Source organism: Mandrillus leucophaeus, unplaced genomic scaffold, assembly GCF_000951045.1.
Source record: "Mandrillus leucophaeus isolate KB7577 unplaced genomic scaffold, Mleu.le_1.0 Scaffold262, whole genome shotgun sequence".
NCBI lineage: Eukaryota > Metazoa > Chordata > Mammalia > Primates > Cercopithecidae > Mandrillus > Mandrillus leucophaeus.
The window spans coordinates 1269875-1284630 of record NW_012102721.1 but is presented as its reverse complement, the minus strand read 5'-3'; the positions used below and the strand labels follow the sequence as shown (position 1 = coordinate 1284630).

General features: G+C 44.6%; 1 protein-coding gene and 1 long non-coding RNA gene across 2 annotated transcripts in view; both read right to left on the bottom strand.

The window, feature by feature from the left end:
- Window positions 1–307: 307 nt before the first annotated feature.
- Window positions 308–14756, bottom strand: part of ETS2 (v-ets avian erythroblastosis virus E26 oncogene homolog 2) — a 20733-nt gene continuing 6284 nt past the window's right edge. The window contains exons 2-9 of the mRNA XM_011984162.1: window positions 11958–12069; window positions 10699–10818; window positions 10111–10311; window positions 8113–8196; window positions 6556–6777; window positions 5434–5697; window positions 3555–3673; window positions 308–2578 (exon numbers count right to left, since the gene is read on the bottom strand). Of these exons, the coding sequence (XP_011839552.1) occupies window positions 2363–2578; window positions 3555–3673; window positions 5434–5697; window positions 6556–6777; window positions 8113–8196; window positions 10111–10311; window positions 10699–10818; window positions 11958–12069 (1338 nt within the window). The 3' untranslated portion in view covers window positions 308–2362. The remainder of the gene's footprint in view (window positions 2579–3554; window positions 3674–5433; window positions 5698–6555; window positions 6778–8112; window positions 8197–10110; window positions 10312–10698; window positions 10819–11957; window positions 12070–14756) is intronic.
- LOC105542565 overlaps window positions 13887–14756 on the bottom strand; it is a 7059-nt gene continuing 6189 nt past the window's right edge. Inside the window, exon 2 of the long non-coding RNA XR_001006494.1 lies at window positions 13887–14708. This is a non-coding gene — a long non-coding RNA (uncharacterized LOC105542565). The remainder of the gene's footprint in view (window positions 14709–14756) is intronic.

Here is a 14756-nt window from a genome sequence, read left to right as displayed (position 1 = left end):
ACATCCTAGAATCTCTCCTCAGTTATCTCTGCCAAGCTTCTGGCAAAGACATTTGAATCTTTCTAACACCTTCTTAAAAGAGTGTTTTGCTTTGAAGGAGTACTTCTTGGGGATTCTTTTAGGAAGGGCTCAGAGTTGATTCCAATTTGGGTTGTGGCTTCTAAGTCACTTGTGTATAAACTAGTCAAACAGACTTGCCGCTTGACGATGGAATGTTTTGGGTAGAGAATGGATCTGGGGTTAACATCCTTCCTCCAGCTCCTTCATGCTGGGTGTGGAGAGGAAGAACGAGGACTATCACAAGGAGTTTATATAAACAAAATACTTTATTATTGAGAGAGTAAAGGCCCAATTACAAAATTTTTATCCTTAAGATCTGTTTATTACCATGCCAATGGTTTATAAGGACTGTAGTTTCCGTAACTATTAGGTCGAACCCCATGAAACTCCTTCTTTGTAGATAAAAGCCAGTCTAATATTGGCAATTTCACGTGGTTCAGCCTCACATACAATGAGCCAATGCCTAGGATTCTTTTGGCAGCAAGACGTTCCCAGTCACATGTCTGTTTATATTATAAACAGATGTCCAAGTGATAAATACGTCCCACTTGAGAAAAACATCCTGTGCTTAAGTATACTGGGAACGGTCTTTTGTGGGTATTTAGGCATCGCAGCTCTGGCTTTGCTCTTCCCAGCTTGCCCGGCCACCCGATTCCTCAGTTGCATCACAGGAGGATTTTTTACAGATGTCAGCCACCGGTCCAAGGCCACACAGCTAGTAAACAGACAAGCCCATCGGACTTTGAAACCAACTTGACCGGGTCATTTACAAAGGCCAGGAATACACATGACTCAGGTGCTCTTTTGAAATGACTACAAAAGTCTCCATCTCGATCAAAACGTTTTCTCCAAATGAATGGCTCTGATGCTTTCTCTTTTCCATCTTAAGTACCCGCTCTGTGCCTCAGAATAGTCTGTGTCCAAGAAAATAAGAATCACGTCATCTTGCTGTGGACACTGAGCAAAAAGGAGCAGCATGCTATTAAGATGGTTTGAGACACACGAGTGCACAAAGATGGAACAAACTGTACCTCGTTCAAGAGGTTTCATCAAGACCCCCATCGCCCCCCATCCTTCAGCTCTGTACAGTAACTTTAACTTTACATGGAGCTGAGATAAAAATAAAGCTTTCTTACAAATTACATTTTTTTTTCCAGTGAATTACTTTTGCAGTAAAAATAGCTGCTACATAAATCCCTCCTGATCTCTGAAAAGGAGTTGCATATTTCCAAAAATAGTATTCTTATTTTAATCATACAGAAGAACGTGGAGCACAGGAAGGAAATGGCTGGGTGGTCAGGGAGAGGTGAGCTGTTGGAGAAACACAGTGAAACTAAAAAATAAAATCCATTTTGTGTATAAACTGACTTAAAGGCATGCAAAGTGGAAAACATATGCCGTTTGTCAAGAAAAATACTGCTTTATAGCGTTTACTTTACAATTAAAGGAGAAAGCAGAGGCCAGATATAACCCCAGATAATAACATTTAAGTTTCTTATAAAAACTCCCAAATGTACAGTCCTTGCCAGACAACCAAGGCAAGAAAACCCCCAAAAAACAAAAACAAAAAAAACACAAAAAGCAGGGATGACCCCCCCATAGGCCTTATCCCTTTAAGTCTATTAAATGTAAATAATACACACTTTACAACTTCTCTTAGTCGGCCCTTGGCAGATTAAATCTTTGCAAAATTCCGTATGTGCTACTGAAAAATGAAACAAAACCTCGGATGTCTGAATTCTTATTTCAAATACAGTTATATAATTATTTTAAATTACAATATACAATTTCTGTTAAATAGAACTGTTAGGGGATTCTGAGAACAATTATAAGATTATAATAATATATACAAACTAACTTCTGAAATGACATGGTTGTTTCCTTCCCACCCTCCTACCCTCTCAAAGAGTTTCTGCATTTGCTGTTCCTGGTTGCAAAAGGCAAAGGAAAATCTAAAAATAGTTTGTGTGTGTCCACGACATGCTCGCTCCTTTGAGAATCTCAAACAGCCAGAACCATCCCGACCCACGGCCTGCCAGGCGCCAAGATGGCTTCCCGGTGCCTCCTTCTCGACCATTTTCATTTAAAAGCACTGTGAGTAGAATCAGCTGTGCCGTCGCTGCCACAAGCGAGGCAGCCTGGTCAAGAGGCGTGGTTTGGGATGCAATAAGGCCACTGCTTCTTGGCGACTTTCCTAGACGTTTTCAATCCTGCCTTTCCTGGGTCCTTGGAGCAGGTGGTCAGGATGGGCTTCCCACTCAGTCCACCAGCCTGGGGCTGGCTCAGGGCGGTCCTGGTGACCTCAGTCCTCCGTGTCGGGCTGGACGCCCAGGATGGCGTGCAGTTCCTCGGGCGTGAACCCCAGCAAGTTCTGGAGGTCGCACACGAAGCGGTACACGTAGCGCTTCCCCGACGTCTTGTGGATGATGTTCTTGTCGTAATAATAGCGTAAGCCCCGGCTCAGCTTCTCGTAGTTCATCTTGGGCTTATTTTTCCTCTTTCCCCACCGGCGGGCCACCTTTGGTGAACACGGATGGAAAAGAGTTCAATTCAATTTGTCAGTGAAGAAAAAGTGACATTCCTCCCTGATTATGATTCTGAGGCACATTCATCCTAGAGAGAACTTGACACCTACACAAGGTCCGCAGGAGGATCTTTTGAGTACCGAGGAGTACCTCTGAGTACCTTTGAGTACCTATGGCAGGGGCACTGTGTCCCCAAGGGGCAGAACCAGTGGGGAGTGAGGTCCCTGCTCTCTGGCCCCAGCTCAGCAAAACCTCCTGGGAGCCAAGGGTTCAGAGCCAGGAGGGTCCCGAGACAAGGGAAACGCTGGTGTCACCCACCCTCCAGGATTCTATTCCAACTACTGAAGTTAACAGGTGCCGGGCGGGATTCTGAGCTGCCTGGTATACTCATTCCTCAATGCTTGTCTCCCAAGGGAACTGGGGGCGGGGCGGGAGTGGTGACAGATTATGCTTTCTGGTGCCAGAGACCTGGGGCTTCTCTCTAATGCTTTTCTGGAGGGGTTGGTATCCCACCTGTCCTTGGCCTTCTCCTTTAGACAGGGCTCCTGGTTCTAACGCTGCAGGGCTGGGGTCAATGCTGCTGGGCTCAGCTAAGGAGCAGACAGAAAGCCGGCTTGGGCCACATGAGGCTTATTCCCCCAGTGGACAAGGACAGCCTTCCTAAGGCATTTTCAGATGGTTGGCAGAGAACCTCAATTTGCAGCTTGGGCCTCTTGATCAGACAACCGATCAAGACAGTGAAATCTGTGCAACGCCCTTGTACAAAGCATACCCAGAAAACACTATACACATTTACCTACAAAGCATGACTCCACCTCCATTTTCCCAACAGTCAAGGATGCCTCACGTAGAAAGATTCTCATTAGTACTGGTGAACCCTTTTTTTTTGTGCCCAAAGAACTGAGTTTTTGAACCCAACCAGGAAATCAGGTTTTCAAACCCAGAGATTTCCCAGGGCTCTGGCCATACCTCATCGGGGTCGGCGAGCTTAAACTCCCATCCGTCTCCAGTCCAGCTGATGAATGACTGGCAGGATTTGTCAGATAGCAGCTCCAGGAGAAACTGCCACAGCTGAATAGGTCCACTTCCTGTGGGGAGAGGGAGACGGATCATACCCTTTCACAGATGTAAAATACAGCAAGGCTTCAACCATCCTAATTGTATATGCTGATTTAGGAATGCAGATCCAACTCTCTGAATGGGGTTCCGATGTGACACTCAAGGGTGGCACTCAAGGTGTTGGTGACAGTACTAAGTGTTTTAATGAGATGGGGCTGGGCACCAAATGTGAGTTCCTCCTCCGCACTGCCTACTCCTAGAAAATAAGGTCACGAGACGGGACACCCTTCCCCTTGATTGCTAGGTTTGCTCTTTCTGGAAGAAAGTTTAGGGCCACCAACTCTTGGCATTAAAATTCCCCATCTGGTTTAATTGTTCCTTATGTAAAAACCTTCAAGGTTTATTTCTAGAAACACCCAGTGGGGCAGAGATGGGGGTGGCTGAAGGGGTGTTTCATCACAGAATGAGGAGTGTCATACGTGGGATCCCATGCCACCTTCCTGCCAAATGATCATGTGTAAATTGCTTAATGTGAGCCCGGTTTACTCAGTAGCCACGTGGGGTCACATTCATTGCCTCACAGCCTCTGTCTGGTGAAGCATGCAAAGCAAGTGTCAGTGTGGTCCTGTTCTAAAGAGGAGGGATAAGATGCGGCTCAGAGGTCAGGTGCCTTGTCCTGGATCACACACCCATCACAGCAAAGAGGAGAAAAGCCTAGATCTTCCGATCCTAAGCCCAACCTCTTTCTACCAAATAGCTCTTCCTCAGAAACGCAATGGCCATTATCAATAAAACTTTGCTGTAAAGCACGGGACAGGCATTCTAGAACCAGAGCTGTGTGACCACCAATAGCTGTCTACCTGTGAGCCAATTTCCCCATCTGTAAAATGGCCTCATACCACTTCCATGCCAGGCTGTCCTACAGACTACAGACTGTATGCCTACTTAACCACAGAGCTGTCAGTCAATAAACAGAAACTTACGTTACTATTAAAATGAACCACACTAACGTCACGGCTGTTTATTCTTCTCAGGCCCTGAACTCCCAATAATGAAAGCGAGAATAGCTTTCACACACTCTTTCCGTGTACTTTAATACATTCACGTGGCTGGTTGTTCTTAGACAACAGGAAAAGAATGAATGCCTCAGTATCTTTATTTTAAATGTATCAGAGTTTTTTAAGTTAGGTCATTTCAATCCACAGTGGCTCCATATGGTCAAAAAAAAAAAAGCACATTTAAGGACACACGAAGCCAGTGAAAACAAAGCCCCAGTATTTTTGCTAAAGTACTGGAAATATCTGTTTCTAAAAGCAGCTTTAATATTTGTCCTCTGCCTAGAATAGCTCTCACCCAAACCTCAAAAATAAGAGTAGATAGATTTTAGAAGCAAGAAAAGGTAAACAGTGCCCATATTATTTGAGACTGGCTCTGCTGCCCCTCCCTAAGCCAGTTTACATTCTTTGATTCTTGGAGTAGGTGAGTCAGAGCTGAAGACTGCATAGGCCACGCCCCCTGCTCCAACTACTCTACAGAATGTCCCAGGTGGAAGGAGTGGCCTGTCGATTTTCATTCACTCCACGGAGCTCTGTGTACATGAAAATTCCACCCAGTGTGGCTTTTTTCGAATTCAGAGATACGGTAAGCCATGCATAAAACACGGAGTGTAGAGCGCTTGTGTACCTAAGCTTAGAAACACCCTCGGTGAACGTGGTACTGCGGCTCGAAAGGAAACAAGGGACAGGACCCAGGAGACTGGGCGGCCAGGCTCCCGGAGAGCCACACGCACCTGTGAAGCCGGCCAGCACGGCTGCAGGTATAACTGGTTTGCCTTGCTCCACCGGGTCACTCCTCTCTTGGATGTAATCCTTGAAAGACATGGTTGGCTTATTGAGGCAGAGAGACTGGCTGCAGTCATCTTCGAAGCTCTCAAAGGAAGGAACCCGTTGCACATCCAGCAAGGACGACTGGCTGTTCCAGGACTGGAGGAGGGAATCTGAGCTCTCGAAGCTGTCTGCACCGTTCTCAGGGGAGTCATGGTCTTTGGGCGTCCCTGGCAAAGACAACCAAGCACATACTTTGATTCCTCCAGGACACGGTTGGTCTTGGGCACGACCACAGCATCACCAACCACTACCAGTGCAATCATGCACCTGCTGGTGTAGAACCACTCAGACTTCTCAAAATGCTCTCTACTCAGGTGCCTATTCCTTAGGGTAACTATGCTACACAAATCCTATCTTCCATCAACAGTAGAATGAATAAAATTCTTATAATGGAATACTATACAGCGATGAAAAAGAACACATAGCTGCTCCATCCAACAACATGCATGAATCCCAGACCTCATGATGAGTAAAAGACAAACACAAAAGAAAACATACCGCATGATTCCATCTATGTAAAGTTCAAGAAAATCAAAACCTAATCCATGATGATAAAAGTCAGAATGGTTCCCTTCTGTGGGGGGATGATATTGATGGGAAGGGGTACGAAGGAACCGTCCAGGTTACTGGAAACTTCTCTATCTCCATCTGGATGGTTGTTACATAGGTATACATACGTACACAAATTCAACCAGCCATATGACCTGAGATTTGTGCACTGTATTTATGTTACATCTCCATAAAAAGAAATGCCACATTCCCGCATCACCACCATAAATATTCCGAAGCGTGGAGAAATCTGGCTGTGAGAGCAGGATTGTGTTTTGTTTACTCAATGCCTGCAGTACCTGGGCCAGCACTGAAACATATTAGGGGTATGCTTGTTGGAAATCCACTTAGAACATGGGCTTTGACCTCCTTCTGTAATGGCTGAACCCAGGAAGTATTTATTAAGAGGTTCATGACGGCTCTGGGGTTCTCAGAATCAAACCAACAGCCTTGTTGAAAGATGCTTCCAATCTTACCAGAATTGTTGGTGAGCAAATTCAAGTTGCTGCCTGGGAAGTCCTGACTGACAGAGCAGTAGGTGACGCTGACGGAGCTGAGCCGAGACTTGGGGAACATCTGAAACTCCTGCTCAGAGCTGAGTACGCTGGGTGTGGAGGCCGGACACATGCTGTCCAGGAGGCCGCCTTTGGGGTAATTCTGTGTCTGCATTCCGTAGGGCGTCTGCTCCGTGCCAAAACCTGGGACAGAACAATCGGACGACAGAGCTCTTAAAGTCAGTATTACCACAGTAACTAACCCCTCAGAGCCAATGACAGGTGAGCACTCCGCACACTCCAGCCCTCTGCAGAACCTCAGTGGACACCTGGGCTTTGGTGGGGGTCTGTCACCAAGCCTTCTTCTCAAACCTTTCATCTTCTCAACCAGCAGCCCTTTGCCAAAATGACTGCAGTCTTTGTAGGCAGGACTCAATGTCCCTGTTTCTACAACCCTAGTGCTTTCATGGGACCCTCAGGAGGACAGGGCTCACTGGCTCTTGCAGCTTCCGAGGAGAGTAAGGCTCAGAGAGACGAGGTGATGTGTCATGCACCGTGTGATGCATAAGGAGCAGAGCCAGGCCACGAACCCTGTGTGCTGAGGCACAGCCCACTCTGCCGTCCGCTCCTTCATCACACTGCTCCTGTCTCTGTTCATTGCGGAATCATTTATTTTCTGGAGAGGGAAGGAAGCTCTCTGACTCTGATTCAGACTCAGGCAGGCACAGGGTGTCTCACTGTACCACGTTCAGAAAGACCCCCGGAGCAGGAAGCCCCCAGTGGGGCAGAGAGGTGGGCTTCACTGGGTCCGAATGGTGGAGCTGGGGCCAGAGAGAAAACACTGGGCCGGACCAACACCACCCAAGCCTGCTGTTCCAAGGAACCCTCCCACGCTGGCCTGGCCAGACCATGTGTCCTCCCCAGTACCAGCAATCGGAAGAAAGGACCTAGATTCCATGACAGCTCTTTAAGCTCCCAAGTTCAAAGCCAGTTTACAAATTGCTTCCCACACACTCTGTGCCCGCCGCCTCTTGTTTGCTACACTAGACCAACAGGTGGTGACTGCGGTAACCAGCTCACTTCGTTCTGCTCCTTGCTCTAAGAATTGCCTGGACTAGTACTAACAGTGCTGACCTATGGAAGATCGTGTGAGCCACTTAAGCAATTGTGAATGTTCTAGTGGCCATATTAAAAGAGCAAAAAGACACAGGTGAAGTTAATTTTCTTATTTTACTTGGCCTCATGTAGCAATTATCATTTCAATATGTAATCGATACGTTAAAAATTATCAGGGAGACATTTTATATTCTCTGTTTCATACTAAGACTTCCAAATCTGGCGTGCATGACTATACTCTTCCTACACATCTCAATGTGGACCAGTCACATTTCAACAGTTTATAGCTCAACCACCCATGTGTGGCCACCATGAGAGACACACACAGGTCTAGGTGGCCCCTTAGGAGCCTACAGCAGAGAGTCCAAGTCTACTGGGGAGACTGAAGACCAAGTTCTTAAGGGCAGAATCAGTCGGACTGACCTATTGTATTGCTGTTAATCCAATGAGGAACGGAGGTGAGGTGTGAATTTTCTTCATATTGATCTTCTGTCTTTTCTTGGTTTTCTGAAAAGCAGACACAGGAGACATAAGATGGCAGATGTAGGTGAAAACTACACAAGAACAAATTGACTTTCTGAATTCCTGTGAGACGATAATTTTAGAATGATGACATGCATGGAGTGCTTCACATTTAATCTCATGGTGCTCCACGTCCTGCCTGTCTTTTTCAAAACACGAGAGAAAGCAACCCATTTTTCTAATTACTAAAATACATTTTCCAAAATGAATGATGTCATTGGCAACATTACATTTTCTATTGCAAAAGGTCCAGATGGTGTATTGAATTCATTCATGCATTCAAGAAACAGTTAAGTATTTATGAAATGCCATCTGTACCAGAGGCTGCATACAGGAAATTAATAAAATGGATGGTGTCTGCCCCCGTGAAGCTTACAGTCCCATTGCTTCCAAACCTGCACGCTTCCCCAGGGTGTAGGAGGTCTCCAGGGCTGTGGGAGTCTGGGATGGCTAAGACAACTGCCCAAGAACTTTGAAAGGGAAAAGGTTTGTGCACTGTGTATACACACTTAATACGAATATATTACAAAGTATACGTGCACCTGGAAACTCAAACACACACAAACTCACAGGCCCGAGGAATGGCAAAACAGGCCCAATTTGCCAATGAACAGATCACCAGAAACTTGGTAGAAAAGCCCTGTCCAAGTTCAGAAAAGATGAGGGTCTTTAAAAATGAGTTTCCCTGGCCCTCAGGAGCTGTAACTAAAAAAAGTTAGCTGTTGAATCCTAGGTGGTTTTGAGATTCTGAGTCTATAGTTGATGTTAAAATTCAGTGTGTTTAAAATCAGTCAGGTGAGAACTAGTTCCCTGAATTCTATAAACGTGCTTTCTTTTCCTTCCTTCCTCCCTCCCTTCCTCCCTCCCTCCCTCCCTCCCTTCCTTCCTTTCTTTCTCTTTTCTCTCTCTCTCTCTTTCTTTCTTTCTTTCCTTTCTCTCTCTCTTTCTTTCTCTTTTTCTTTTGACAGAGTCTCACTCACACAGGCTGGAGTACAGTGGTATGACCTTGACTCACTGCAACCTCTGCCTCCCGGGTTCAAGGGATTCTTCTGCCTCAGCCTTCCAAGTGTCTGGGATTACAGGTGTGTGCCACTATGCCCGGCTACTATTTTTATTTTTTGTATTTTTAGTAGAGACGGGGTTTCACCACATTGGCTAGGCTGGTCTTGAACTCCTAACCTCAAGTGATCCGCCTGCCTTGGCCTCCCAAAGTGCTGAGATTACAGGTGTGAGCCACTGCACCTGGCCTTCTTTTCTTTTTTAACTCAATGTGTTTTAAACATTGGTCTCCCTGCTAGTTTAAGTTTTGAATCAAGACTTTCTCTGTATTTGGTGAGATTTCTACTGATCAATGGCCAGTTTCTGTACAATACGATAGCATGTAAATATATATCAATTTCTCACTTGTTTAAAAACATACCCCACCCCCCTCAACAATCCTCAACATCCAAAATACGTTCCATTTGGATGTAGGAAAATTTACGTAGAATTCATAGGGTTTATGTGAGTAAAGGCTCCCTTTCATTAAAGCTGCCATATCTTTTAGCTCTGTAACGTGAGCTCAGAAGACGTGGGAATTCTTGCCTGTCCTACATATCTGAGTCAACGTGGACTCCCGTGATGAGTACAGCCAGCAATAGAGAACAATTTAGTGACTAAGGCTACTGCCTTGTGGCTATACCTGATGCTATACACACACACACACTCACATAAAGTGGGATAAAAATCTATAATCACTGCCATATATCTGACTCACTTGAGTGGCATTTTGAGGCAAGGTACTCTATGTCATTACAAGTGGCAACCCTAAGGTTGAAGAACACCCATGTGACTTTCCCAATCAGTCTTCCCGGCCACAGCTCATCCTGGACAAGGAGAAGCAAGACATTCAGCTAGTACCTTTGATCATTTGCTCCAGATGTTCCCAGAGAATGTCACCCACAAAGTCAGGTGCCAGCTCCAGAAAGCGTTCCTTGCCAAGGTTACACAGCATCTGGCCATTCATGCCGAACCTCTGCAGATTCACGTTCACCAGACTGAACTCATTGGTGGCCCAGAGAAGCCACTGGCATACCTGTTGCTCACTCCACAGCCAGGGGTCTACCAGGAGAAAAGAAGAGAGAGAACACGTGAGGTAAAAACAATGGAAAGGTAGTGAGACCACTGTCATCCCTCGTTTATGCACCAAGTCCCAACATATACCAGAACCCGCGAATGAGCAAGACACCACGATGACACGTCACCATTCTGCCATGACCAGGCACATTCCAAGACACCAGTAACGTGTCCTTCTACTATATATTTAATGAGTTCTGGATCAAGTCTTCGGTTGACCGGGGTGAAACAGAAACTGGCTCAGGTTAACAACATCTATGCTACTCTTTGCAGAATACCCCAAGCAAAAGCTTAACAAACAAGTCAAGATCAAACCACTGCTCTCAAGCTGGTTCTTCTCACCCAGTGCGGGCTCAAGAAAGCAGTACTTACTTTTCGGAATGCCGAGGCGCCGCTGTTCCTTTTTGAAGCCACTGAAGGTAGCTTTTAAGGCTTGACTCATCACAGCCTTGCTGCACGGGGTTAACAGAGGCAACTCGCAGTTGGCCGAGTCTGGAAGGAAAGCCCCCACGGGGACATGAGGACTTCAAGTTGGTGATATCAGGTGGAGATTTGGGAGAGACATCTTAGTTTTTGGAAAAGAACAATTTTGATCTCACACCTTGGCACGATTCCTTAAAACAATATAACTATTAACAAAAAAACTTTTCTGACTACAATTGAGAAAATATATGTCTCAGAACTATACTTTTTTAAAAAAATCATAAAACTCAAATTTGATTCTATTTTGCAAAGTGTCACAAAGCAGTTGTGCGTAGGGAAACCTGCTAAGTCTATTTTAAAATTGTAGGCAATGAAAAGAATTACATGGTTTCTGGTCAAAAGGCTGAAGGGACTGTATCCTTTGGAAGTTACTTCCATTAAACTAGGCATGGAGCTGAGAAGTGAGTGTGACATGAATGTGCCCCACTTAGCCCGGTAATGGAACCACACCTTCCGTTTTTATTGAAAACAATCTTCTGCAGACACCCTCGGCAATTTCAAGAATGATAAACGGCTGCCATGCAGTGTTATGCGTACGCCAGTGTGTGCGTTTTAATTAATTTTCTGGTCTGTATTCTCAGCACCTACTTCATATGACACAGTCATCTCTGGCACGTTTCCAACTAATAGCTGTGTCACAGTAATTGTGCGAACATTATCTGACGTGCTATTCCTTTAAGAAGAATAAACAATGACACGAAGAACTACAGAAAGAAATACAGATGGGTAAGGATTACAAAGAAACAATGTGTTGCCCCCAAAACTCAGGGCAGGGGAGATGATTTAACTAATGATGCAAACCCAAATTACAAGCTTGGGTGTGTTTTAATGTCTACTCTTCCGTCTGTTTTCCAGGGCAGAGGAGGGAGATGAGGACCTGCTTGCTAATGTTGAAAACATCCAGGAGGGACAGCTCAGGGGTTCCCCTGCAGTTTTCTAACAGTGGCTCACCGGGGGGCGTCTGGCAGTCAAGACATCAGAATCCACATCAGAATCACCAAGTTGATACAAATGAAAACCTGCCTTCTGGTTATTCATATCAAAGACTCCAGATATCAACATTTCTCGCTTAGGAACTGTCATCTCTTTATTAACAGGACTACTTAGGAAAATCATGCACAATTTGTCAAGTCTGAGGAACAAATTACCATGAGAAATGGAATCCAAGCCTGTTGGCACTTCTTGCAGTGTTTGCTCTTCATTTAGAGAAGGAAAAACAGCAAACAGGGACCCGTCAAAGGTGTCAAAGGCTGGCTGGCGCTGCAAAAACAGATGGAAAAGAAAATGGAAATACAATATTTAAACTGATTTAATTACCTATTGTAAAAGTGGTCCGTGGGCAATCCTACCCATATTCCCTGTTTCAACTGGCAATTTTGAAGCAAACATGGAATCAACCAGTCAGTCCTCAAAACAGACTTGTAAAATGGTCAAAGTGACTGAAAGGATTCTATTTTACTGTGGATTATTATTATTATTTTTTGAGACAGTCTCACTGTGTCACCCAGGTCAGAGTGCAGTGGTGCAATCTTGGCTCACTGCAACCTGCACGTCCTGGGTTCGAGCGATTCTCCTACCTCAGCCTCCCGAGTAGCTGGGACTACAGGCACCCGCCACCACGCCTGGATAATTTTTGTATTTTTAGTGGAGACGGGGTTTCACCATGTTGGCCAGGCTGGTCTCAAACTCCTGACCTCTTGTAATCCACGTGCCTTGGCCTCCCGAAGTGCTGGGATTACAGGCATGCGCCATGGTGCCCGGCCACTATGGATTTATTTAAGTAACCTCACAGAGTCAGAGTGACTGGGAATTTATTTTAGTGGCCTAATCCACTTAAGTTAATATATTAAATACACAAATCTAAAAATAACAGAATCTTAAAACGGTGTCAAGAGGAGCCTCAGAGATCCCTTTAGCAAACACCTGACCCTCCTGTTACATCGAGGAAAATTCAGTGAGGCTGTGTGTGTAAGAAAAATGACGCTTGACGAGGCTGTCTGAGCACAATGCAGTTAAAAGGCAAATGACCGGATAAAAACTGAAAGTCAAACAATGAAATACACTACTTTATCTTTGGAAGCATTTACTTTGAAATGTTGGCCATGAAACAATTTAATTGAAACTAGAGATGCTTTTCCACATCAATTCCAATGGTTTAGAAAATAGTAATACATGACAAAATTCCTTAACGTTTCATTTTATAAAAAGTAAAGTGTCTTAAAAATGAACCCCCGCTCCCCGCTCCCCGCCCCCCGGCCAGGTGGGGTGGCATATGCCTGTAACCCCAGTGCTTTAGGAGGTTGAGGCCAGAGGATCACTTGAGCCCAGGAGTTCAAGTCTGCGGTGAGCTACGATCAAGCCACTGTATTCCAGTCTGGGCAACAGATAAGGACCCTGTTGCTTAAAACCAAAAACCAAAAAACAAACAAAACAAAACAAAAAAACCCAAATCACCTACTAAGGGGAAAGATTTCCAAAGGAAATAGATTTAAAGTTAAACTAAACTATCTGCAGAAGAGGAGAGACACAGAAAAAGATAAAACCTTACACGACGTCGATTTCTGATCATCTTACATAACATTTATGAAAGAAACAGCTTTTAATATAAGACTCGTTTGTAAGTAACAGATAATGTCTGGATTCATCATCGCCTAAATAGGAACACGTGAAGAAAGACTCTATTTTTCCAACATAAGCTGGAAATCCCATGTTATGTGTAATACAATGACCCATCTGTTGAGTCATCAATAAGAAAATGTGTAACACATTTACAAATAAAATTGGTTACCCGCTTTCTTTGTAGAAACGCAGAACAATGAATGACGCATTACCAAACAGGGCAGGCAGAGGCTGGAGCCCAGCCCAAAAAAAATCCGAGTCAATAATGACCAACTGCCTGAGATCTACCAGGAAAACCAATCAATCAGGCAAGTGCAAATTACTCATCTGGATTTATAAACTACTTTAGAGCAGAGTTAATTTTGATGAAACCTCCAATAAACTTTTAAAGTTCCCACAAGCATTGCCCAGGCGACTAAGAAATGCCTTTCCTAACTGTAAATTCTATTTTTTTTTAAAGCCAGGAAGCCAAAAGACAATACGAATCTGTGCTTCCTATTTCAACACATCCATTTCAGCAATAACTGTTTCTTTTCCATATCCAGAAACCGCATAAGCATCGTCAAATTATTTGAATTAATAGAAGCATTTTTCTTAGGGGTGTGGTTTCAACTTAATACCATGATTTCTTGTACCACTTCTGCCATGCTTAAAATGTCTGGCCAAATCAAACAAGCAAACTCACTAGGCTGAAGTTTGATGACCTTTAGAATACCGCAGAAAGGACTGTGCTGAGTTTTAGCTCTTTGGGTCACATCAGACAAATAACCTCAGTCATGACATACAAAGGAAAATGTAATATGCCAGAGACGTACATCATCATTATGCAAGACGCTAAGCTTTGAGGAGGCCAATTTTAAAATCATGCTTCTGAAACATGTTTACTACATAAGGCTGAAAACAATCAAATCTTGCTGTCATATTTGGAGAAGACAAGTGGGAAATTACCAGTTTGTGCTGCTAAAGAATGTTTCTAAAAGGAATGATGAGAGAAGCTACACAAAATGTTTATGCAGCAGAGAGGGCGCTTTCATTTTGCATCTGGTTTTTGGTTTAACATAAGTAGGCCTGCTTGTTCTCTGCACCAGTAACAGGCTACCTACAATTCCATGACTGCCGCCCTTTCTGATAGGAGCTGCAGCAGTTGGGTCTGTCTGCCTCTTCCCTCTCATTTCAGTTCTTAAACAGCTTCCCATCCATCAAAGAAACTCCTGGGTAGACGGAAAAGGCAGCAGAGACAGCCTCTCCAGCTGTTTTCTTGGGAGTTATAGGATTTTCACCTGGAAGGAGCCTCAGAAAACAAACTATAAAGGCCTTTGGTTTCATAT